Source organism: Papio anubis, chromosome 3 (genome assembly GCF_008728515.1).
Source record: "Papio anubis isolate 15944 chromosome 3, Panubis1.0, whole genome shotgun sequence".
NCBI classification, from domain to species: Eukaryota; Metazoa; Chordata; class Mammalia; order Primates; family Cercopithecidae; genus Papio; species Papio anubis.
The window spans coordinates 36,048,227-36,075,769 of record NC_044978.1 but is presented as its reverse complement, the minus strand read 5'-3'; the positions used below and the strand labels follow the sequence as shown (position 1 = coordinate 36,075,769).

The window sequence follows — 27,543 nt, the reverse complement described above, 5'->3', positions numbered from 1 at the left end:
CTAAGCCATACTGACTTATTCAGTGACTTCATGTTGGTAGCTTGCAATTGGCCTTGATGAAAGCATTTACACTATAGAAATGGGAAATGCTACAAATCAGAGCTCCCCTGTCCTCCGAGTCTCCCAGCCCTTGCCCTGCCAAGAGCCACGTTACTAGGACAACATACAATTATCCTTGCTGTTGAAGAAGTGGAAGCTTAGAGAAGTGAAGCCCCTGCCTTTTAAATTGCACAATGATTCCTCTTCATTAAAAATGCCCTTTAACTACTGTGGTTTTCCAAAGTTGAGATATTTGATGCTTCTCATGCTTGAAAACTTAATTGTATGCCCACTGTGAGTGAGTTATTACATTACTCTAATACTGTATTAGGAAACAATCCTGAATGAGTTTAGAGAAATAGTTTAGAGCATCTGTTGATGATGATTTAAAACATAGGGATTATATTTCCTTGACTATTAAAGAGTTTGCTGATTAGAAGCCATGAGCTAGTTTTATCAGCTATTATACTAAAAAGAGTCATTGAACAAAGGGGAAGTCAGATGATGTGGGAGAGAGTGAAAGAATTACAGGTAAATAGTCTCAAATTGTTTAATTCATTATATACCATACCTTAATGAGTTGCTGAGACACTCACTTTATTTACACTTTACTCTAGAACAGTGTAACTTAAAATGGATGTATAAAATTGCTTAGCATGAATCCAGAGACTTTACAGGAAAAAAAGTATATATTTTTAACTTGTTTCTAAAGTACAGATTCAGTTTATTAATCTGTTTATAACACAGTACACAGGAGGCAAAGTGTTTCACATCATAGACTTCACTTCCAACTCCTGGGAATGTTCATTTCTTTGGCTTACAGGAGAAACTAGACAGGAAAGCCAGGCACTGCTTAGGCAACTAAAATGAGGTTGGGGGCAATGCTAATATCATCCTCACAGGAACAGCCACAGGGACTGTTAGTCACAAGCTGGTTTTCTGGACCTGTTAGCTGGAAGCATGGGGAGCATCATTTCTGGATGCTGATGCTGTGTTGGGCTTCAGCCATCTCCAACACACAGGTACAGCACCCTTAGTGTCTTGCTGGATGTAATAGTACAGGGACTTGCTGTACTTTCTCTTGAATTCAGACCTAATTTTCAACATGTCCACTTCATTGTGGGAGACCATGATTCTGATCAGTACCTTTATCTCGAGTCCCCTTGCCCTTCATGGAGTGGTACAGCCAGTCAGCAAAATACAGGGGCTTGTTCTGAATACACTGGACCAGCTTCAGGAAAGCATTTTCTTGGTCTCCATTAACCTCTTTCTTGATGCTCTCCAACATGTCATAAGGGCTGTAGCTCTTGTACCTATCAAATACTTTCTGGAGGTGGGACATGCTCTGCTCGGTCATGATGGTGATCCACTTGGGAACATCAGTTCCTTTCCTCTTCACCCCAGTGTCATAGAGATCCCGGGCATTTTGGTCAATCAGTTCATAATCAATGACAGAGCCATCTTCTGCTCTTCTACCCTTTGCTAGGGCAACGCATCTGGTGACTTGCAGAAGTCACCAGATGTGTCTGAAATAATGTCCTTCTCCAGATCAGTCTTGTACATTTCCTTTAGACTCTGTTAATTTCCTGCAGCTCCTGGTTAGTTTTCCAGCAGATGATCTCAATGAGGGAGTCCTCGTTGGTTCCCAGCCCCTTCATGGAAGCTTTTAGCTCAGAAGCGTCATACTGAGCAGGTGTCTTTAATAGGCCCAAAGCCACTATCTAGGTGGCCAGATAAGGCTGACTTCAGTGCTGATGCAAGTTCCTTTTTGGTCCTTCTCTGGCAGGTGAAGGCAATATCCTGTCTCTGTGCATTGCTGTGGTTAGTCAAAATGTTGACAGTGGTGATCTCATCCACACCTTTGGTCTTGATGGCCATTTCAGTGTTCAAAGTATCCTGTTCAGCATCAAAGTTGGTGTAGGCTTTGACTGACCCATATGCACTTAGGGGTGTAGAGTGTTCACCCTCCAAGCTGAACTTGCACAGGATTTCATGAACAGTAGACATTTTGAAGGAAGCTGGGCTGAGCACCGAGATCTGAGAGTATCCCCAGATGCTGAGCTGAAAATATATTATTTTATGCCCCTCTCCCCTGCCCCACCTCTGCAAACTACCACCTTTCCTCCCTAAAATATATGAGGAGGGAGGTCATGCAAAGTTGGCATCTTAGGTCATTATAGGACCATCACCCCATCCTTGAGAATCTCATCCTTGGGAACTCTTCTTGCATTTCAAGTGGAAAAAGATGCAACTAATATTGACTAAGTGCTAGGCACTGTGCTGTGTTATAGAATGCGGTGGTGAACAGGACAGATGTTGCTCCTGCCCTCAAGCAGCTTACAGTGTAGTGAAGGATGCAGACAGTTAAATAAAGTATCATGTGTTAAAGGATGGGGTTTTGTAAAGGATTTTAAAGAGAAAACATGATTCATGTGAGCCCAAAATGTAATTATCTTCACCCCCGAAACCCAGAAGAAGCCATGTGTGTATTGGGGAGAAAAGTGTTATGTGAAGGATCAGGGGAACCAGGTTTTATTCTTCCCCCGTCTCTGATGATCTCTGCAATGTGTCTAGCTTCAACTTTCTCATCTATAAAATGGGGATGATAATGTTTGTCCTGTTATCTCATGGGATGGTATGTGAGAGAATGTATATGAAAGTGCTATAAATATGATTGAACATTTTGTTTTCTAGCGATGTAATGGGGGTTGTAATTTACTCATTTCTTAATAACTTCTTCATGCACTTTTTCATCCAGCAAACATTTGTTAAGCATCTACTTGACTGAAGATCCTGTGTTAGATACTACACTTGGCTCAGTTTCATCTTGTTGCATCATTCCTTTCAAAACGTCTAGATTTATTTAGCACTAACTTCCTTTATTTATTTATTTATTTATTATTATTATTTTTTTTGAGATGGAATCTTGCAGGCTGAAGTGCAGTGGCATGATCCCAGCTCACTGCAACCACTGCCTCCTGGGTTCAAACCATTCTCTTGCCTCAGCCTCCTGAGTAACTGGGATTACAGGCATATGCCACCATGCTCAGCTAATTTTTTGTATTTTTAGTAGAGATGGGGTTTCATTATGTTGGCCAGGCTGGTCTCAAATTCCTGACCTCAAGTGATCCACCCACCTTGGCCTCCCAAAGTGCTGGGATTACAGGTGTGAGCCATTGTGCCCGGCCAGCATTAATTTCACATGAAGTTGGAATGGGTGGTGAGAGGAAATCTGCATTTATTGATCCCCTATTTCAGTCTAAGGGTTCACCTTCTCTAATCTTCCTGGAGGGGTAGGTGGAAGTGACCAGGAAGAATATGGGTGAGAAGCTGTTGAATTAAAAGTTCATTTTGTGCTTCATAGGCTAGACTTGTATCTGGAAAAACAAAATGGTTTAATTATGGAATTATAGAATAACTGTCAAATTGATTATAGTTACTTTAAAAATTCTTGTTATTCATTTTACTAGCTAATATGTAACCGTCAAATGAAATCTTTTACATTAAAGTAGATAAAAAAGATTTTATAAGTATTATATGTGTTTTGTGTTATTTATATTTGTTATGAAAGAAATAGTTTTTAAAATATATTTAGAATACTTTAGAGAGAGAGAAGAGACTTTCTACAAATGAAATAGAATTTACTGAAAAGCTTGAAGAGTAAGGCATGATCCCAAATTATTTCTAACTTCTGGAATTGTCTTAAGACACTTTACAAACACTTGAACATTTCAGCATAATGACAATATGCTATAGTGCTGCATCACCATCAAGATATTTCTAGTTTAACTGTTGGTGAAAATGGTCGGCATCAATTGTCCTCCCAAGTATATGCTAGTGGTGTCCTTTTAATCTTCAGGAGTAATGCACTGATTCTGCTGTGCTTTCAGATAGAGTTTGAAAAATAATAATAATCAATAATCTCCAGTATGACAAAAGATGTCCATAAGAATCAGGAGATGTTACCAGGAATGCCAACCAGCCATTCAGAAACCGAGCCATGGAGCTTAAAGAAAAGATTTTTTTTAAACAGTATTACAAAATAAAAATGGTAGTCCCTATTTCATCTAGGTTCTTTCAAAAATATGTAAGCAATGTTAGACAAACAGATGTTCCTGCGACCTTGTGATTTAATTTACATGTGGGCAACAGACTTGAGCGCTCCTTAAATTCAAACCAAGAATAAGAGCTGGGCCAACACATTGCCCTTGAGTTCAGCAGGGGTCATGGAACCTCTTTCCAGCAGTGTGGTCTTTTGCAACACAGTCCATTGCTCTTGTGATCTAGTATTAGCAGGTATGGAACATCTCACATTCATTTCAAGCTAGGCATAGAGTCTTCCTTCTCCTTGCTCTGAATGGTATATTACTATGGCATCCAACTAAATATCTTTCCAAGTTTTAAAATTATACCCCAAAATACAACTATTGCCCATTTCTACTCACACTGAAAAAATGTGTGTTTATTTCTGTAAAGAACAAAAAGTGTTAGTATTTTTTGCTCATATTTCCCTCCTCCGACATCATGTCCATATTTTCAAAAGGAAAACAGACTCTTTTTGACTAAGACACCTCCTTGACTAGTACTAAAGCACTGTTTTCTCTGTTTTTTTCTCTTCCTTTTATCAGCTGCTACTGCCTGCAGGGTCTTCTGAATAGAATAGGCATCCTTCTAGCAGGACAGACAAAAGGTTAGAGGAAGGAGAGCAGCAGGCAGTTTTTGTCCCTGCCTGGACCACAAGGACAGTCAATCAGTGTTCATCTACTCTGTTCGGGTGCTTTTTAACCCCTTCTCTCTTTTTTTTCAGTATTTCTTTCCCCCTACCTGTATGCCCTCTAAGCCCTGCGTGCACTTTCAACTTTATATAAGCAAGAATCTAGAACAGTCTGGGTTTTATACAGAATCACTTCTTCTTTGGTTTATGGTCCAGTCTCAGTTAATTGGTCCTCATTTCCTCGTATTGTTTAATTCCATGCTTGTGTTTATCAATTTTTTTTTTTTTTTTTTTTTTGTAGAGACTGGTTCTCACTCTGTTGCCCAGGCTGTCTTGAACTCTCTTGGCCTCAAGCAGTCCTCCTGCCTCAGCCTCCCAAAGTGCTGTGATTACAGGCACGAGCTATGATGCCTGGCCTATAAAATTTTTTTCATAAATGAAGTTTTTATTCTTAAGAGACCCTGGCTTGTCCATACCACCTTTGAAAAATTATTTCTAAGCTGAGCATTTTAGAATTGTTTCTGTTTCTAGCCCATCTGTTTTGCTGTACCTGTTACCTAGCTGTTATTCAGACATGGGGGAAAGACCAAAAATAATACTTGTTTTAAAACAAATATAAAATAAAAATGGCAGTGCCTGTTTCATCTAGCTTCTTTCAAAAACATATAAGCAATGTTAGACAAACAGATGTTCCTCCGACCTTGTGATTTAATTTACATGTGGGCAACAGACTCGAGCTCTCCTTACCTTCAAACCATGTTGGCACATATCCCCTTTGAGGGCCAGCCACTCCTTTCCTGCTCCCCACTACCAGAAACAACTCGCTATTTCAAGAATGTTCATTGATTCCATATTCACGCATGTTATTGGGATTCTATATGGATCAAGTATCAAAGATCCTTTCTTCTGATACATTTGGATTAAAATATGACAGTATCTGGATCTCAAATTTTTCTTTCACGCTGGTGCTAGTAGATGAGATGCAGAGTTTGTGAGTAAACTTGATAGGGTCCATGATTCAATGAACTGACCACCACATGGGTCTGGCGAGAACCAGCTCATCTATGATGATTCTGCCCAGCAGTTTTGTTGTTGATTTTATTCTAAGTTTAATCCATCACCAATTTCAATTCCTAAACCCCAAAATCTGTTTCAGACAAATCTATTCCCAAACAGTGTTTAAGCAGGTGTTTGACATTAGCCATCACCAGTGCATCCTTGTCTACCCTTTCCTAAGGCACTGCATTGATGTCGAAAAACAAAATAGCAAATGACTCTTTTTTTTTTTTTTTGAGACGGAGTCTTGTTCTGTCATCTACGCTAGAGTGCAGTGGTATAATCTCGGCTCACTGCAACCTCCACCTCCCATGTTTAAGCGATTCTCCTGCCTCAGCCTACCGAGTAGCTAGGATTACAGGCACATACCACCACGCCCAGTTAATTTTTGTATTTTTAGTAGAGATGGGGTTTCACCATGTTGGCCAGTATGGTCTCGAACTCCTGACCTCAGATGATTTGTCCACCTCAGCCTCCCAAAGTGCTGGGATTATAGGCATGAGCCACTGCGCCCAGCCCAAATTGCTCTTTTGAATATAAATGAAATTATAAATGTGAAGAATGGTTCTCTCTCTCTAACTAGGAAACATTTAGCTTTCTTCATGGTCATTTTTGAGCAAAATTCATTGTTTCCATTCATTAATATTTACATCATCTTATTGAAATAAATTATAAAAACTTCCTTTGAAACAAAACCAGATGTCTGTTAACCTGTAGATGATTTGCTGTTTTTCTCTCTGCCTCATCTATTCTTTTAAAAGAGGGTGTAGTTTGGCCAGGTGTGGTGGTTATCGTGGTATGTACCTATAGTTCCAACTACTCGAGAGGCTGACACCAGAGAATCACTTAGGCCCAGGAGTTTGAGACCAGCCTGGGCAATATCACAAGACCCTGTCTCAAACAAACAAAACAAAACAAATCAAAAAAAGAATCTAGTATGGGTGGAAATATTTTCTTGGATTAATGAATTTCCTTTTGCCTTTCTTATTTAATCTACAAAGCATCCTGTGAGAATATGTTTTTATAATTTCAGGAAGAATATCCAGCCTGTGATATATTGAATCTTTGAAAATAATCTATAAGTAAATCTGTAATATGAAAATCAGCCTACTATTTTTATAACATCTGTGGCCTTCGGTTTGTTAAATGTACTGAAAGTCAAGTGTCCACGTTTCTTCCAAGAGCTGCTGAGTGAGAGGGTGGAATTTTGGCAAAACTGTAAAATAAGACCCCTCTCCTGTTGCATATCCTTAGGGCAGGGCCCCTTTACCAGGTTCCCTTCTCCCACTAAAACCCAGAATGGCAGGACCCAAACTGAATCTGAACCATCCCAAATGCCCCCCACACCCCAAATGCAAACCAGGTCCACAAACATAGAAGACAGGGGCAGAGTGAGCAGGGCTGAGAATGTTCATTCTGAGAATGCCATGCCCAAGGCAGCACAGACCTGGCAGACAGCAGTGGCGTAGGGTAAAGTGAGAAAGCCATGTCAGATAAAGGCAGGCCATATTAGTTTTTATTATGATGTCTTTGTGGGATCTAAGAATATTTTAAACATGTTTATATCCTAAGTGTGACTTTGTTTTTAAAGCAATTAGGTTGCTCAGTCACTTTTTTTTTTAAACCATAGATTTAGAGGGAAACTGGTCCTGTTACCTCAATTCAATGAAAAACAACAAGCTTTTGAAAAGAGTTATTAAGAGGCAGTTTATATTTCTCAAGTTAGTCTACATGTTGTCACTTAGGAAGTACTTTTTACTTTCTCAGGCCTGTAACAGATGATATGGGAGAAACAGAATTATAAAAAATAGTTTCCACCTTTTAAAAATATGCAGCTAGAAATTAATAAGAGAAGATTGACATTTGCTTTAAAAAGTGATTTTGCAGAGACTATTGGTCAGGAAGAGAGGTTTAATAGCATATGGATTTGGTCATTGAGCAGGGAGGGTACCCTTTTTTTAAAGTATTTTTAAAAACAATGCATTCTCAGGTACCTATGGAAATCTGAATTATTCTCTTGCTGAAATGCAGAAATCCAACCGTTTAGTGCTTAATTTTTACGGTTTTATCATTTATTTTAGGTACCAAAGGAAGAAATAAAGGAGAGTTTACAAATCTTCAGGGGGTAGCTGCATCTACAAGTGGAAAGATATTAATTGCAGACAGTAACAACCAATGTGTGCAGGTATAGCCCTTAATTATATACCTTTACTTATATTGATAAAAATAGATATAGTTACATATTTTCCTACTTCAGACTTAAGATATATGGTGTAAGGAAAAAAGCTTATGTGCATGTAGACTTTTCTTCAGATAGAGTTTGCATGTTCTGATCTCTGTATGTATGGCAGATGTTTTTGCCTATGTCTTCCTCAGTGATGCCTGTGCTAGTTCACATTCCAATGAATGTAATTTATTTCACAGATATTTTCCAATGACGGCCAGTTCAAAAGTCGTTTTGGCATACGGGGACGCTCTCCGGGGCAGCTGCAGCGGCCCACAGGAGTGGCTGTACATCCCAGTGGGGACATAATCATTGCCGATTATGATAATAAATGGGTCAGCATTTTCTCCTCCGATGGGAAATTTAAGGTAAGATTAACTACTAATTGTTCACTAAACAATGGAGAGGAGGAATAGGAAATACAAGACGAAACTGTGTCTTTCTTTTTTGAGATGCCATGCAACAGTCAACAATTCTTCATACACAAAGACATCTGGACATCTAAGTTTGTGAAGTGAGAGTAACAGTGATAGTTTCCTAAGTCTATTCATATATATCCTAAATGTGGCTTTGTTTTTTAAAGCAATTAGGTTGCTCAGTCACTTTTTTCTTTAAAACCATAGATTTAGAGGGAAACTGGTCCTGTTACCTCAATTCAATGAAAAACAACAAGCTTTTGAAAAGCGTTATTAAGAGGCAGTTTATATTTCTCAAATTAGTCTACATGTTGTCACTTAGGAGGTACTTTTTACTTTCTCAGGCCTGCAACAGATGATATGGGACAAACAGAATTGTAAAAAATAGTTTCCACCTTTTAAAAATGTACAGGCTTATTTTGGAAAAAAGACTCATACACAAGAAATGACAGCAAACAATTTGTATCAGTCTCTAATAAGTCATACACACTGATACAATCTGAAAACATATTGTTAAAGTATGTAATATGGGATTTGGAAAGAAAAGAAAATGAAGGCTGAATTTCCAGAGAAAATGCAAGTGGAGCTACACTTTGAGGGATCCCATTGTTTGATATATTTACTATCATTCCCAGCATCAGCTTTTTGCAAATAAAGATTTGACTCAGTGTCTTCGCCAAATCACCAAAGAGTAGAGAGCCCTCTGGTGATAACAGAAATCTCTCTTATGAGGTGTCATCAAAGAATTGTATCAGCCTGCCCATTTTCTACATTTGTTCATAAGAAAATTATGAGACATCTTGCCAAAGATCTTTGTAAGGGCCAATTGCACTGTGCCTTATATATTTCCCTGTCCAGCCTACTGGAGGCTTCTATTTCTGTTGACAACATGAGTGTTAACTCAGATCAACCCATTGCCATCCCAGCTTATTACTGTTTGACCATCGGCAAATCGTAACTTCCTTGAGCTTCAATAGCCTCGAATTTAAAATTTTGATTTAAAAAAGATCTGTCTTGCCTGGGCATGGTGGCTCATGCCTGCAATCCCAGCACTTTGGGATTGAAGCAGGAGGATCGCTTGAGCTCAGGAGTTCAAGACCAGCCTGGGAAACATGGCAAGACCCTGCCTCTACAAAAAATAAAAAAAAAATTAGCCAGGTGTGGTTGCGCAGGCCTGTAGTCCCAGCCACTTGGGAGGCTGAGGTGGGAGGATTGCTTGAGCCCAGAAGTTAGAGGCTGCAGTCGCCCATGACTACACTAGTACACTGCAGCCTGGGTGACAGAGTAAGACCCTGTCTCAAAAGAAAAAAAGACCTATCTCATAGGATTTAAGCAAAGACTAAATGAGATTTTATGTGCCACATACAAAATAAAGATCTAAGAAATGAATGTTCTTTTCCATGCCGCTAGTAACCCTGTCCAAAAAAATGAAGTCTTGTTTGGTCAGCTATGGTTTGGGCTTCATGTCCTCACACAGGCACCTGGTGGTCATCACTTTCTTGTCTAGGAGTTTGGAGGTGCTGCTTTTCATAATCCATTCTGGAATTCTAAAGATTACTCAAAGTGTACTCATTGGTTTCTTATTGGAAGAATTTCTATTTTCCTTTTTAAAGTCTTCAGATTGCTGTAGTCCCCTCATTGTTTTTATGAAATGAGTTACTTACATAATTGTGAAACTCTCAGATTTGAGCCTCTATTTTGTGTGAGGCAGCATCTTGTCAATTTTGGAGACTGAAAAGGTGTCATTTTTTATTCCACAATATTGCATGTAATTCTTCAATCACCCTTGAATTTTTGGTTCCACTAGAAATTTAATGGCTCTGTAGGATGACCACATATACATAAAAATCTCCTGACTTTCTGTAGCTCTAACTTCTTCTCCCCCCTTTTTTTTTGCATTTTAATAATTGTATATGTGGTAAGACATACCCAAATATGACAAGTTTAATGTGAATATTTATATCTTGAATATCTTGAAAATGTTTATATAGTTTGGAGGCAACCCATTTGTTTATGTTTTATACTCTAGCAAAACTGTGATCTGTCTTTGTAAATTCAGAAGCTAATACTAAAATAGGTTCACATACGGAGACAGGAGTTTTATGTCTAAGGATTAAGGGCTCTCTAAGCATTTTTTGTTCAGTGGTTCAATAGTCTATCTGTAATAGACACTCTTAGAAGAACTGGGTTCTTAGAGTTGGAATATTAAGGGTAATAATGGGAATAAACTCTAAAGAACACTCATGCCCCCTAGAGGACTGGGGGAGTGGAGGTGGTGTAGTTTCAGCAATACCCTTTTCTATGATAGGTGTTGATCAAAACCCAAAGGGTAAAAGGATAGCACATGAAAACACTTTAGGACCCTCACAGGAGTTCATCCAAGTGGAATATCCACAGGTATAGGCAGAGATACTTATTTTCTTCTGTGGTGGGACTCAGTAAAATTAAACAGGTGCTGAGAAAGACATACGTTTAACACCAGTATAGACTCTTTGTATTTATTCCTAGTAGTTCCAGAGATGTAACATCTTATCTCCTTTTCTTTCTTTTATTCACCAATTTATTAGCCCTAATTTTTATTTCTCTCTGCTTCCTCTAAATTTATTCTATCTTCCCCACTGCCTCCTATCATCCAGCCCATCAAGAAACCTTTTCTATCCAAACAAATAGAGACACCTCTGGCCACCTTACTGTAAAATATCTCATCTCTTTCCTGTTCAATTTAAAGACCTATTTGTTGAGTTAAATACCCTGATTAAACCATTCCAAAGGCAGGATTAAAATATTTTTGTTGGGCCAGACTCAGTGACTCACACCTGTAATCCCAGCACTTTGGGAGACCGAGGTGGGCAGATCACCTGAGATCAGGAGTTCAAGACCAGTCTGGCCAACATGGTGATGGGTGCCTGTAATCCCAGCTACTTGGGAGACTGAGGCAGGAGAATCGCTTGAACCCGGGAGGCAGAGGTTGCAATCAGCCGAGATCGCACCATTGCACTCCAGCCTGGGCAACAAGAGTGAAACTCTGTCTCAAAGAAAAAAAATATATCTATATATATGTATAATATATATATTTTTATATATTATATATTTATATATTTTTATATATACTTTTATATATTTTGTTTGTTTGGTGTTTGTTTACTATTCTGTTTAAGACGGGGTTGACACAATCAGGGAAATGCAGGGATTCTTACCTTTCACTTGGTTGAATCCAGTGCAACTAAACGAGGAGTGATGAAGGGAAGTGGAAAGAAATTTTGGTTCAATGTTTAAGTTATTCTTTTAGATCTACCCTAGTTGTCACTACGTGATAGAATGGAAGTAATCCTTTATTTTCTCTTTTTATTCTAGATAATTATCCATTTGATATTATTTGTTTGAGTCATCTAAGCAACTGCAAGTGTTCATAATGTTAAGTAGTAATAATATTCTTGTTTTAATCATGGAAGTGCCTTCTCTCCCTTTTGATCTCTGCTGACTTACCCTCCAGTTAGACATGAAAGAACAAATGCCATTTCTTTACCTACCATTATGTTATAGCCTCTTTGATCTTTGGGCTAGATTGGAGAATCAGAATCAAATTTACACAGCAGTTTCTCTTGCCAAGAAAACCACTGTTTCTTTCCTAAGTGATTGTGTTCCTTTGCTCTAAAGAGATGAAATCTGAATCTCCGTCATTTATAAACTTAGAAGAATAAAAGGAGCATATAAAGTCTAAAGTCCCCATCATGGAAAAGTCCCATCCTGCTACTAGAAAATTTAAAAATACGTATGTGGTTCACATTATATTTCTATCACACAGCACTAATATAGAGAGATAAAATAAGAAGGCTAAAGCATAACTTATGAGAATATAACTTTTGGGGTTTTCTAAGCTATAGATGCTGATTTCTCACTTTTCCTTCCAGAAGTCTATATACATACATGCACACATATAACACGCGTGGACTCAGACTACACTCATCATTCCCTACCTTAATTTGTTTAATAAGATGTCTGAGAGTTTTTGTTGTTGTTGTTGTTATTGTTTTTGAGACAGACTCTCGCTCTGTTACCCAGGCTGGAGTGCAGTGGCGCAACCTCAGCTAACTGCAACCTTCATCTCCCGGATTCCAGTGATTCTCCTGCCTCAGCCTCCTGAGTAGCTGGGATTACAGGCACCCGCCACCACACCCAGCTAATTTTTGTGTTTTTAGTAGAGATGGGGTTTCACCTTGGCCAGACTGGTCTCAAACTCCTGACCTCAAGTGATCCTCCCACTGTGGCCTTCCAAAGTGCTGGGATTACAGGTGTGAGCCACTGTGCCTGGCGGAGAGTTCTTTCATAAAAACACATAGATCTACTTCCCTCCAACACGTCAAGCCTGGGTGCCAGGGAGAACTGTGGTTCTTACAGTTTCCCTGACTTAACATATATTCCCTCCTGCTGTTTCCTCACCTGGGGTGCTCCTTCTCCTTCCTTGTCTACTGTGGCCTCATCAACTTATCACTTCACATGCCTTCTTAGATGGCCTATTTGAATTCTCCCAAGTATATTAAAATGAAGACTCAATACCAGACTCTTTAAAGAGATACAGTAGACATGTTTGTCCCTGCAATATGACTGAGACATACTTGCGGGCAGGAGCTACATCTTATTTGTGTTTGTTTGCCATATGCCTAGAATACAGTGTCAGGCAATAGTGGGTGCTTGGGCAGTGTTTGTAGAATTAGGAAATAAATAAGTGAATGAGTGAAGCACTTCTTTATATGTAGTCTAGAAATTCAAGTCATAGAAAGAAAAGTAAATGTACAAGACCTATATCTCATGGCAAATAGACATTTAAATACACACCACAGTCTACTCAGGAACAGGAATAAAATTTAAAATATGATATATGATAGAAATCAAATGCTTTTCCCCTATTTTAAAATGTGATAAAAAGTGGAGCCATTTAATCATCATGATTGCCCTATAATAATGCTAGACTTTTAAAATTAATGTATTCAACAAATATTCATTGAATATTTATTATGCACCAAGAAGTGTGTTGCCTCTGAGTACACAAAAGTGAATAAAACACATGTGACTCCCGCCCAAAGAGAACTTAATTCTCATAAAGTTCAATGCGAGATGCCTGGCAATTTTTTTTTTCATTATTGTTATTTAAAAAAAAAATTTTTTTTATTATTATACTTCAAGTTCTAGGGTACATGTGCACAACGTGCAGGTTTGTTACATATGTATACTTGTGCCATGTTGGTGTGCTGCACCCATCAACTCGTCAGCACCCATCAACTCATCATTTACATCAGGTATAACTCCCAATGCAATCCCTCCCCCCTCCCCCCTCCCCATAATAGGCCCCGGTGTGTGATGTTCCCCTTCCAGAGTCCAAGTGATCTCATTGTTCAATTCCCACCTATGAGTGAGAACATGCGGTATTTGGTTTTCTGTTCTTGTGATAGTTTGCTGAGAACGATGGTTTCCAGCTGCATCCATGTCCCTCCAAAGACACAAACTCATCCTTTTTTTATGGCTGCATAGTATTCCATGGTGTATATGTGCCACATTTTCTTAATCCAGTCTGTCCATTTGGGTTGATTCCAAGTCTTTGCTATTGTGAATAGTGCCGGAATAAACATATGTGTGCACGTGTCTTTATAGCAGCATGATTTATAATCCTTTGGGTATATACCCAGTAATGGGATGGCTGGGTCATATGGTACTTCTAGTTTTAGATCCTTGAGGAATCACCATACTGTTTTCCATAATGGTTGAACTAGTTTACAATCCCACCAACTGTGTAAAAGTGTTCCTATTTCTCCACATGCTCTCCAGCACCTGTTGTTTCCTGACTTTTTAATGATTGCCACTCTAAGTGGTGTGAGATGGTATCTCATTGTGGTTTTGATTTGCATTTCTCTGATGGCCAGTGATGATGAGCATTTTTTCATGTGTCTGTTGGCTGTATGAATGTCTTCTTTTGAGAAATGTCTGTTCATATCCTTTGCCCACTTTTTGATGGGGTTGTTTGTTTTTTTCTTGTAAATTTGTTTGAGTTCTTTGTAGGTTCTGGGTATTAGCCCTTTGTCAGATGAGTAGATTGCAAAAATTTTCTCCCATTCTGTAGGTTGCCTGTTCACTCTGATGGTAGTTTCTTTTGCTGTGCAGAAGCTCTTAAGTTTAATTAGATCCCATTTGTCAATTTTGGCTTTTGTTGCCGTTGCTTTTGGTGTTTTAGACATGAAGTCCTTGGGCAATTTTGATATTAATTATGATCTATAACAATGACAGTGATGGCTTCCCTACAGTGACTGCTTGCTATGTGCTACACTCTACAATAAACCCTTTACCTACCTTATTCTACTTAATACATCTTCCAAAAATGCCATAGGGAGTTGTCGAGTTGTCATTTTTTGGACATTTTTTAATGTATAAGGAATCTGAAGTTTGAGGAAATGAAATCCATCTGTGCTATTCCAGGTGTGTTTAAGTCAAGCAATGGAAGTTCTGTCAAGCAAAGTTCCAAGTCATAATCCAGTGATCTTTCACCAGACCACACTGCCTCTTCAGCAGGGAACTGTGACCCCAGTTTAGGGGATCCTAGACTATTTTTGGTGGTGATCTCTTTCAAGAATAAGGATTTTAGGGGCTAGGCATGGGGGCTCATGCCTGTAATCCTAGCACTTTGGGAGTACGAGGCGGGTGGATCACGAGGTCAGGAGTTCAAGACCAGCCTGGCCAACAAAGTGAAACCCTGTCTCTACTAAAAATACAAAAAAAAAAAAATGGCCGAGCATGGTGGTGCGCGGCTGTAGTCCCGGCTGCTCAGGAGGCTGAGGCAGGAGAATTGCTTGAACCCGGGAGGTGGAGGTTGCAGTGAGCCGAGATTGTGCTACTGCACTCCAGCTTGGGCAACAGAATGAGACTTCGTCTCAAAAAAATAAATAAATAAATAAAAGAACAAGGATTTATATAGATATCAGTAGCAGATAATGGATGTGACAAAGCCAGTTTTCCAAGACAGAAGTTCATTGTGATGTATGAGTAGCTGTGTACCTGCTTGAACCTTCAGGTAAATGTTGACCAAAACAGTGTTTATCTTCATGTTCCGTAGTGGTTTAAACTTTGACTCTATACTCTACTTCTATTTCTGTACTTATTTCTAACAGACAAAAATTGGATCAGGAAAGCTGATGGGACCGAAAGGAGTTTCTGTGGACCGCAATGGGCACATTATTGTTGTGGACAACAAAGCGTGCTGCGTGTTTATCTTCCAGCCAAACGGGAAAATAGTCACCAGGTTTGGTAGCCGAGGAAATGGGGACAGGCAGTTTGCAGGTACACTCGATGGTAATATGTAAACCCCCTTTTTTATGTTTCTTCTGCTCACATTTGCATGATGTTGGAGCATGTTGAAGACACCGCATACCTAATGTGTTTGCTGGCTTTGGGAAAGATGCTGGGGATAAAATCTAAGTAAAAGCATGGTTCGTTGCTTCTCAGTCACCACCACCCACCCGGCAGTAAGTTGAGCTGTAGTCCATATGTGGTTTTTATTGGTGGCAGTTCACAACTCAGAAGTCTAGCTTTGAAATATTCATATTAAATAAGGTATAAATTTTAAAATAAAAATATTTGAAAAACAAGGGAATAGCTACTGTTTCAGCCTAGCTGTAGCTTTGCTTAAAAAGCCACTGAATGAGAATTTTTTTTCACCTTTCTAGGTTATTGTAAGAGAACAGGAGTCTAGAATATTTGCTAGGTTTAAGGAGGGCAGTCTGTTTTACGTCTCTTTGGTGTAGCACTTTGCAATCACAAGCTTATTTAGGTTTTTGCATCTGCAAGAAGAGGCTGAAAATAGCTTATTAATTTTCTTTTTGAAAGGATGCTTTTGGCACTTAGTTTAATTTGCATAATATTTGTTTGTGCTTTGTTTCCAGTTCTGCCAAGGTTCTGAATATCACCCAGAATTATAGTGTGGGTTTTCTGTTCTTTTGTTTCGTTTTGTTTTGTTTTTGAGACAGGGTCTCGCTCTGTCACCCAGGCTGGAGAGCAGTGGCATGATCTCAGCTTACTGCAGCCTAAACCTCCCGGGTTCAAGTGATCCTCCTGCCTCAGCCCTCCAAGTAGCTAGGACTATAGGCGTGTGCCACCATGCCCAGCTGATCAAGTTTTTTAAAATTACATATTGGAGTCCCTTTTCCAATGCTGAGTTGCCACGTCTTTCCTCGGTGGGAGCTGAGGGCTCTAAAATGACTAACAGATACTCAGGGAAGCTGGCAGATTGACTTTCAGATGGTGGCACGGAGAATGAATTCTGATGCTTACTGCTCCTCCCACTTCATTAGGGCTGCTAGAACTCCCAGCCTGATTGGGAAGGCGTCAGAATAGACTGGCACAAGCAGAGAATAATATAGGATCCATGTTATCTGGAGCTGGAGGTCTGGCTGAATGATCTTTCAAAGACTGAGTCTGTGATTCTTTGTACTTGCTTAAATAACTAAGTTAATATATTGTGTGATTGTTACAGTAACTGCTATATGTAATCACTTTTGTTGTAGTCATCACGTATTTTTTTCCATCTTTGTTGCAGGTCCCCATTTTGCAGCTGTAAATAGCAATAATGAGATTATTATTACAGATTTCCATAATCATTCTGTCAAGGTACTATAAGCACATGAATTGTTGCTAACTTTTAACTGCTTTTATGGAGAAATTGGTCTGCGAGAAAATAATGCAGTACTTACATATGGCACCAAAGGGAGTTAACCAGAAGAGTAGACTTTGCTTCTGCTCAAAGATGCCGGTTTTAATTTGGACTTACAGACCTTGGAAAGTTGGGAAATTGAACAAAATGTGGTGGCAATAAGTTGCTTAATTTGAAATTGGTGCAAATGAAGAGGACTTGAAAATTAAATTTTAAAAAGCAGTTCATTGAACTTAGAGGCAGAACTTTCTGAAGCTTAATATTTTGTGGCTAGTCAATAAATTAAAATCACTTTTTCAATTTTCTGCATCTTTTTGTTTAAAAAAAATAGGTATTTGGCTCTGTTACAACAACAGATGGCATGGGGAGGGGGATAACCCTAGCATACATTCATATATTTTATACTTCTTAGAATGCTTTCACACATTTGGTGTTCTTTAGAAAACAGTGACCCATAGTATATCTTTCTTACTAGGTACCAGGGGAGAGAGATTTGAACTTTATTATGAGAAAATCAGGAAATAATAAAATGGTTCAAAACAAATTACTCACTTGCTGAAATGATGAGAAAATATTTAGTAATATCCTAGATCAAGCTTCTCAAGGTGTGATGCATGTTCCACTGAAGGTATGATCAGTGACCATAGGCAGTGCACCGTAGATATTTTTATTTTAAGTTATGCATTTATTTTAGTGCTACCTTTTGTTTACATCAAGTGATGCTGTTTTGTACTTATAGACATAATAAAGTTTTTCTTTTAAATACATTCATTTAAATTTCAAAAGGTGAGTCATTTTAAAGGAAAAATAATAAGGAAACAGCAGAGGATGCCAGTGAGTAAAGTTTGCACTGAGAGAAAATGATTGAGCAACCAAAATAAATAATGACTTATCAATGCTAATGATTGGGATAGCTAGATAAGGGGTAAGATTTTTAACACCCAAAGGTACTGTCTGTGATGTCCTTTCCGCATCCTGGAAAGCCTTTAACCTGAGTAAATGGAGAGGGCTTGGACCTTTTTGATGGATGCCAAGTCCCTGTGCAGACAGTAGCGCACAGTGGGCTGCAGAAATGGGCTCAGGATAAGGGAACAAGGTGCCCACTGTTGCTTTTTTCTGAAACTGCTCCCTGCCATATTGTCTCTCCAGAGATGCTCACGTAGTGGCACAGGTCCCCCTACACTCAAATGCAGATAATCTGCATTCCCTGCCGACACTACTGTCCGTGGGAAGTGTCTTGGTAAAAGGAATAGGATAGTGGAAAAAGTTGATAGCCAAAGAGAGATGGGAGTAGAGAGCAAAGAGGCAGCAGGAACCGGGCTGGGGACTGCCTCCCCAGGGGGGTTATAACCGTCCTGGAGAATGAGCACAACTGTCAAAGGATAACACAGGTTGTTCTTATACTTCCTACTCTCACTCACTTCGTAGAGGAATCATTCATATAACTACAGGGCATTCAGCAAGAAGAAAACCCATACGAGATCCTAACAGTACAAAGGCCAGCAAATGCTTGCATAGGTTCTGCCCACTCCCAACTGAAAGACAGTCATAATTAATCAAGTTGCTCTTTTCTACTAAGTGGAACTGTGATCTCAGAGCCTTTCCTGTCCAGTGCTCCAGGTAACCTCTAAGAATCAACTGGCATTGGTATGTGGGATGGCTCCTATTCACCACTCCTGGCTGACACTGTAGAAAGAATTAAAACATATATAAGTAACTGAAATGCAAGGCAGGTAGCACTAAATAGTTTCATAAAATAGGCACATATAAAGCTTCCTAACTTTCCAAAAGAAAAGAGAAGATTTCCTTAATTAAGATTATCAGGGGAGACTTCCAAGCGGAGCTGATATTTGACATGAGCAGAATTTTGAAATCAGGAAAGGGCTATCATCAAGGTGATTTTTTTAAAAAAAATTGCTTTATATATTTATTGTAAAAAGCAAAACTTTAAAAAAAACTAAACTCATACTTCTGCCTCTTAATTTTTCATGTGAATAATTTTTAAGTAATTAAATGGCATTTTAATCGGGAAAAATAGAAAATACGAAACATTCATAATTCTTAAGATTCTGAAAACTCTTCAAGTTTTCAGTTTGGTAGAAGTAGATTATTTTAGCTATTTATTTAAACTCAATTTTCTTCTTGTTTAAAAAAACCATAGCCTTTCATTGTTGTCATTTCTCTTCTTTTTGACAACTATTACCAAATAAGTTTTATGGAATTACTTGGGTTTTTCATTCCCATGTAATGCTGGGCAGTTAGCAATAGTTCTGAATTCAGGTCACTTCTCTGTTGATAAGTATAAAAAACATATCTATAGGTCAGTGCTAACAAGGGGTCTAGTTGGCTCCTTAGCTGTCTGCAGAATATATTTTCTTTTCATCACAAAACAAGTAAGACTAGATTTGGCATCCTTCTTATCCCAAAATGAAGCAAAACCACTTGAGTCATTTGGATTATGTCTGACTCAGAAAGATAAATAAGGCTGGGCACAGTAGCTCATGCCTGTAATCCCAGCCCTTTGGGATGCCAAGGCGGACAGCTCACCTGAGGTCAGGAGTTCGAGACCAGTCTGGCCAACAGGGTGAAACCTTGTCTCTACTAAAAATACAAAAATTATCCGGGCATGATGGCAGGCGCCTGTAATCGCAGCTACTCAGGAGGTTGAGGCAGGAGAATTGCTTGAACCGGGAAGTGGAGGTTGTGGTGAGCCAAGATTGCACCACTGCATTCCAGCCTGAGTGACAGAATGAGACTCCATCTCAAAAAAAAAAAAAAAAAAAAGGAAAGATAAACAAAAAGATTATTTGTAGGACTTAATAAGGGAAAAAATAGAGAATAATAAATTGTGTCCACCATAAACATGTTCCCATTGGTCTTTAAAACTAGAATGTGTTATGTAAAAGGAGACAAAAAGAGTCAGAAAAACAATTTAAACATGGCATCTTAGTAAAAGCTGGTTGTTCTTGCCTTGTTCCTTTCTAAAGAACCACAGAGGTTGCTTGCTTTCTTGGCAAGTATGTAATTAATTCAGGAAGTAGTCATGACTCTTTCTTTTTATCGTAATGTGAGTTTAGCCTGTAGAGATGGAAGTGTCCTACTTTCCCAAGGTACTTACCTAAAAGTAATGGTCATTTTGATCTTTTGAAATCAGAGATGACAACAAGTGACATTCTAAAAAGTCTTGAGATCATCCCCAAATGAAGATCTACACTCAAATATAATGAACTCTTTCAGTTCTACATTTGAGGAAACCTTACTTTCAAAGTGCCTTGTACATAATGCTTTCTGACTTGTTAATGAATATTTCTATGCATCTAGGCATCATGACAATGGAAGTTAAAAATAATGTCCTGGAGACATTTCAAAACCATTAGGTATCATCTGAATCATCAAGATACAATTATGCTTACTATAGTGTTATCATTAAACATTAATATTTTTTTCAAAATCAGTGATCTGTATTGATATATATTTAGTAGCACTTTATTAGTAAGAATATGTAATTAACCATAGCACTCCACTGCTTAGCCATATCAGATGATAGAGAATTTGCTTAAGAGTTCTGTTGAGCTCCCTTCTTCTAACAGCTTCCCTTCTCTCTACTGAGAGATAAAAGAGTAATAGAAAATAGAGTAATAGAAACTACTTTTCTATTCATCAAACCCTTAGGATCATATAAACTCTCGAACTAAAATATCTTCTGAGGATAAATAAAAAAGCCCTTTTCTTATTTCTCACCTGCTGCTACCACACATGTGCACACACACATGCAATGAATTTCTCCCATTCTAAGTATGAAGTCCAGCCTACTCTTTCTAGTTATGTTGATGTCGTAAAATGATAATAAATTCTGAGCATCTGGCATAACAAAAAACTCCTACTCTCTGATCCAACTTTTAATAGTCATCCATCCTGTTAGAAATATCAATACAATGCCCATTCTTGAAATTTAGCAATTTCTTTAAAGGTGGGAATAATAATATTATTGAAAATTATAGAGCTTCTTACTCATACTAACTTGTATAGTATTATAATTTACAATAAAGATATCTTTCACATAAGGATTTAATAACCAGACATAAGCCAAAAAAAATGATCATTTAACAAATGATAAATCAGATTTATACAGTAATTTGGGGAAACACAATGATATGCAGTCTATCTTGTAGATTTTATTTTCTTTTTTTAGAATGTCTTAAATCATGGATCTTGTTATAAATAACCTACTCAAACAGATATTTTTTAATCCATAATGTTGATTCAAGTATTTCTATGTAAAACAAAATAATTTAACAATATTTCATACAGGTGTTTAATCAGGAAGGAGAATTCATGTTGAAGTTTGGCTCAAATGGAGAAGGAAATGGGCAGTTTAATGCTCCAACAGGTGTAGCAGTGGATTCAAATGGAAACATCATTGTGGCCGACTGGGGAAACAGCAGGATCCAGGTAGATCAACGTGCTAATGTATATGGTTAGAGTGTTTGGCATTTGTTAAAAGTGAAGAATTTGCTGTCCCCCAAACTGGAATGTTTCTCTTTTCCTTTGGTTAGGACATAGGACCATAGATACTCTCACCAGAAGGACCAAACTCAGCAACATGGAGTAGAAAAAATGTTACCAGAGTGAAACCCTCTAAATCGGGGTTTTAACCTGGACCCCACAGACCCCGCAAAGGGTCTGAAGATAGAATTCAAGGGGGCCATTGAACAAAAATATTACATTATTATTTTTATGAACCTCTGGCTGAAAATTATCATTTCCCTTAATCATGAATATAAGCAACAATCATAGTAATTTTAGTAATGCCTATGACTTTGTCACCAAGAAAAATCACAGAAATTTTCATATCATATCAGTTGCAAAAATCTTGAATTGTCACTTATTCTCATCACTACTTCAAAATTACAGTAATTATTAGACCCATTATTATTTCTTATTATTTAATATGCTAATTTTTAGAAGCACACCCATATTGCTCTATCATAATTTAGTAATATTTTAATAGCTATATTTTAATATGATTTTTTACAATCCATGTGTTTTGTTTTATGAATTTAAAAACACTATTGTGCTAAATGACGCACGAGTCAAAGAGGAAGTCTCAAGGAAAATTGTAAAATATATTGGACTGAATGAAAATGCAAATAGAACATACCAAAATTTGTGGAATTTAGCAAAAACAATGCTGAGAGGGAAATTAATATGCTAAATACTTCTATTAGAAAAGAGGAAACATGTTAAATCAATGATCTAAGCTGCCACCTGAAAGAAGCTAGAAAGAAAAGAGCAAACCCCAAACAAGCAGAAGGAAGCAAGGCTGAAATTAAAGGTGGGGCGCTGTGGCTCACGCCTTTGATCCCAGCACTTTGTGAGGCCAAGGCAGGCAGATCACTTGAGGTCAGGAGTTTGCGACAAGCCTGGCCAACATGGTGGAATCCTGACTCTACTAAAAATACAAAAAATTTGTCAAGTGTGGTGGCAGGTGCCTGCAACCCCAGCTACTCAGGAGGCTGAAGCAGGAGAATCACTTGAACCCAGGAGGCAGAGGCTTCAGTGAGCCAAGATTGCATCATTGCACTCCAGCCTGGGCAACAGAAGGAGACTCTGTCTCAAAAAATTAAAAAAAAAAATGAAATTCAAAAAAGAAAAGCAATAGGGAAAATCCATGAAATAGCAAACTGGCTCTTTGAAAAGATAAACCAGCAAAACCCTAGCAAGACTGACAAAGGAAATAAAAGACACAAAATACTAATATTAATACATGTCCTGTAGACATCAAAAGGATAATAAAGGCATTCTGTGAACAACTCTGCATACATAAGTTTGACAACTTAGATGAAATAGACAACTTCTCAAAAAATACCAACTCCGCAACTTCAGTATGAAATAATTTGAATAACCCTCTAACCTATTAAGAAAAGTTAATTCATAATTTTAAAACACCAAAAAGAAATGTCTAGACTGAGATGATTTCACCATGGAATTCTACCAAATGTTTAAAGAATTTAGTAACAATTGTATATAATTTCTTCCAGAAAATAGAAGATAAGAGAATACTTCCCAACTCATTTTCCAATCAGCTTTTGAAGCCCTGTTACCAAAGCCAGTACAAAAAGGAAAGCTACACACCAATATTCCTCCTGTGTGTAAATATTCTTAAAGATATATTAACAAATATAATTCAGCAATATGTAAAAATCGCTCCGTGACCAAGTGGAGTTTATTCCAGGAATGCAAGACTAGTTTAGTACTAGAAAATCAGGGAGTCTCTGAGCTACTCTGGCTTGGGAGGCTGCCCTTTAAAAAATAAAAATAAAAATAAAGAAAATCAGTCAATGTAATAATCCACCATATTAAAATTATAAAGAAGAAAAACTAAATGATCATATCAATTGACACTGAAAAATCATTTAACAAAATTTAATACCCATTCAACTCTCAGAAAACTAAGAAGAAAGACTCTCAACTTGATAAACAACATCTATGAAAACCTATAGCTAACACCATAGTTCATAGTAAAAGACTGAATGCATTCCCTGTAGAGCAAGGATGTCTGCAAGGATGTCTCACCATTCTTGTTCAATATAATACTAGAAGTTCTAGCCAGCACAAAAGGTAGAAAGGAAATAAAAAGCTTACAAATTAGAATAGAATAAATTAACCACTCTCCCTGCTTGCAGATAACATGATGTTTACAAAGAAAATCCCAAATAATCTACAAAAAAAGTTCCTACAATAGGTGAGTTCAGCAAGATTGCAGAATACAAGATCAACATACAAAAATCAATTATGGTCGGGCATGGTGGCTCATGCATGTAACGCCAGCACTTTGGGAGGCCAAGGTGGGAGGACTGCTTGAGGCCAGGAGTTTGAGACTAGCCTGGGCAACACAGGAAGACCCTATCTCTACAAAAAAAATACAAAGATTAGCCAGACATAGTGGCACATGTCTATAGGCTCAGCTACTCAGAAGGCTGAGGCAGAAGGATTCCTTAAGTCTGGGAGTTGGAGACTGCAGTGAGCTATGATTGTGCTATAGCACCACAGCCTGGGTGACAGAACAAGACCCTGTCTCTTAAGAAAAACCAAAAATATCGATTATGTTTTTATAAACTAGCAACAAACAGTGAAAACCAAAATTAAAAATACAATACCATTTAGAATCACTGAAAAAATATATACTTAGGTATAACAACAAAACATATTCAATATTTGTATGCTGAAAACTATAAAATGCTGGCAAAAGAAATCAAAGAACGTCTAAGTAAATGGAGAAACAACTGTGTTCATAGATTGCAAGACTCAACAATGATGTCAGTTGTCTTCAATTAATATGCAGGTTTAATACAAAATCTCAGCAGGACTTTTTGCAAATATAAATCTTATTTAAAAATTTATATGGCAAGGGAAAGGAAATAGCTAAAATAATTTTGAAAAAGAAGAATAAATTGAGAGGAATCACTCTACCCTTACTAACCCATAGGGTAAGCTATATGACTTACTATATAGTTACCATAATCAAGCCTATGTAATATGGTGGAGGAATAGACACATACATCGGTGGGACAGAATAGAGAATCTAGAAATCACTCCCACAGTTGTACAGCCTATCGTATTTTGACAAAGATACAAAAGCAATTTTGTATGAGGAATGATGGCCTTTTCAACAAATGGGACTGGAACAACTAAGACCACCACAGAGGAAAAAAAAAATGAACGTTAATTTGTACAAAAAGTTGACTCAAATTGGACTGTAGATTTAACTGTAAAAGATAAAACTATAACATTTTTAGAAGATAATGTTTGAGGAGATAAACTTTTAGAATAATTTAAGAGAAAATCTTTGGGACCTAGGGCTCCGTGAAGAGTTTTTAGACATAATACCCAAACTATAATCCATAAAAGAAAAACAATTAACAAATTGGATTTCATAAAAAAAAAAAAGCTTTTGCTCTGTGAAAAATCCCTTTAAGAGGCTAAAAAGACAGGCAACAGACTGAGAGAAAATATTTACCAACTGAATTTCTGACAAAGGAATTATACCTAGAATGTAAAGATTCTCAAGATTCATTAGTAAAATAATCAAACAATCCAATTAGAATAATGAGCAAAAGGTGGCCGGGTGCTGTGGCTCACACCTGTAATCCCAGCAATTTGGGATGCCAAGGCAGGTGGATCACCTGAGGTCAGGAGTTTGAGACCATTTCCTGGCGAAATGGCAAAACTGCATCTCTACTAAAAATACAAAAATTAACTGGATGTGGTGGTGTGTGCCTGTAATCCCAGCTACTTGGGAGGCTGAGGCAGGAGAATCACTTGAACCCAGAAGCTGGAGGTTGCAGTGAGCCATGATCACGCCATTGCACTCCAGCCTGGCTGACAAGAATGAAATTTCATCTCAAAAAAAAAAAAAAGGAAGAAAAGAAAAATGAGCAAAAGGCATTAAGAGAAATTTTACCGAAGAGGATGTTTACATAAAAAGATGTGCAATATCACTAGACATTAGGGAAGTACAAATTAAGACCATGGTGAGATATTACTGCACACTTATAAGGATAGCTAAAATTAAAAATACTAATAATGCCAAACACTGGAGAGCATGTAGAGAAACTAGATCTCTCATGCATTGCTGGTAGAAATGCAAAACTACAGTCAGCCTGGAAAATTGTTTGGCCGTTTCTTTAAAAACTAAACATATACTTACCACACAGCCCATAAATTATACTCCTGGTTGTCCCAGAGAAGTGAAAACTTACATCCACACAAAACCCTGCACATTGTTGTTCATACAAGGTTTATTTGTAATAGCCCAAAACTGAAAATAACCCAGATGTCTTTCAATAGGTTAATGACTAAACAAACTGGTGTATCTATACTATGGAATATGACTTGGCATTAAAACGGAACAGACTAATGATACACTCAACAACTCAGATGCATCTCAAGGGCATGATGCTGAGTGAAGAAAAGCCATTTTCAGAAGGTTACATACTGTATGATTCTATTTGTGTAACATTCTCAAAAAAATAACAAAATTATAAAGAAGGGAAACAGATTAGTGATTGGCAAGGATTAGAGATGTGAGGAAAGGGGAGTGAGTATGACCATAAAGATGTAGCAAGAGGGAGATCTTTATGTTGATGGGATAATTCTGTATGTTGGTTGCAGTGGTAAATCTACACACATGATAAAATGACGTAAAACTGTACACACACAACCCAAAGTCAATGTATTGGGTTTTGTGTGGTACTATAATTACAGAAGATGTGACCATTGGGGGAAACTGAGTGAAGAGTACCCAGGACCTTTCTCTACTATCTTTGCCACTTCCTATGAATCTATAATTATTTCAAAATAAAAATTTAACAAAAATAACAAAGCAGAAATCGACAGACCAAAAGAAAGTGATTTCACATCCAAATGTATGATCACCCCCCCCGTACCCGCAAATCCCACACTTGTGAATTCAACCAAACACAGATCAGAAATTTCAGGAAAAATAATTTGTTAAATACAGTGATTAAAAATAATACAAATTGTAAAAATACATCATATTATTTACATTATATAGCATTTATATTGCTCTAAGTATTAGAAGTAATCTAGAGATTATTTAAAATATGTGGGGGGATGTGAATAGGTTAGGTGCAAATACTAGGCTATTTTATATAAAGGACTTGAGAATCTGAAGATTTTGGTATCAATCTCCCGGGATACCAGGGGATGACTTTACATGTTGAACCATTGACTTCTTACAACCCACTCTTTTCTAAAAAGGAAAAAACAATTTCTACTGTCTCATTGCTGTTATGACTCAGGAACATTCTTCCATTATCTAGTTGCTGATTTTTTCCCCTTGTAATTGGCGGGGGAGGAAAAGGAGATGTGAGACTGGAAGTGGGAATAAGTGAAGATTTAAAGTGAACAGTAAGGTTCATTCATTTTTTAAGCACCATCTAGGGTCCTTCCCACCCAATATTTGTTGTGACCACTATAGGAATACGAGTGAAAGCTAGCAGCCAATGGCATATTCTACTCCACCAACTGGAAATAGATCGGGAGAGGAGAGAAAGCAAGGTAAGTGGAGAGCAGGATTATAGATATGAAGTGACATAAACAAAGACATATCCATAGATGGATAGATGATTACTTAAGTGCATTTTTTGTTTTGTTTTGTTTTGTTTTTTCTGCTTTTTTTTTTTTTTAATTTTATTTTAAACAGGGTCTCGCTATTTTCCTTAGGCTGTTCTTAAACTCCTGGCCTCAAGGGATCCTCCCAACTTCATCTACCAAAGTGCTGGCATTCCAGGTGTAAGCCACTGCACCTGGCTTATGCTAATGTTTTCAGTATAAAAGCATATACACTGGGCATGATGGCTCATGGCTGTAATCT

The 27,543-nt window shown here is 37.7% G+C and overlaps 1 protein-coding gene and 1 pseudogene across 11 annotated transcripts in view; one reads left to right on the top strand and one right to left on the bottom strand.

The window, feature by feature from the left end:
* The window catches only part of TRIM2 (tripartite motif containing 2), a 186,050-nt gene that overhangs the window by 153,773 nt on the left and 4,734 nt on the right, over window positions 1–27,543 (top strand). For 8 of the 11 annotated variants that reach the window (XM_031664217.1, XM_009207709.3, XM_009207710.4 and 5 more), the window contains 5 exons: window positions 7,891–7,994; window positions 8,234–8,401; window positions 15,607–15,787; window positions 17,031–17,101; window positions 21,456–21,596. In XM_031664217.1, coding sequence (XP_031520077.1) covers window positions 7,891–7,994; window positions 8,234–8,401; window positions 15,607–15,787; window positions 17,031–17,101; window positions 21,456–21,596 — 665 coding nt within the window. Of the gene's footprint in view, window positions 1–7,890; window positions 7,995–8,233; window positions 8,402–15,606; window positions 15,961–17,030; window positions 17,102–21,455; window positions 21,597–27,543 lie in introns of those variants that run through there. The other 3 variants (XM_003899275.4, XM_021938874.2, XR_001902954.2) reach the window with 2 other exon arrangements.
* Window positions 988–2,061, bottom strand: LOC103884708 (annotated as a pseudogene).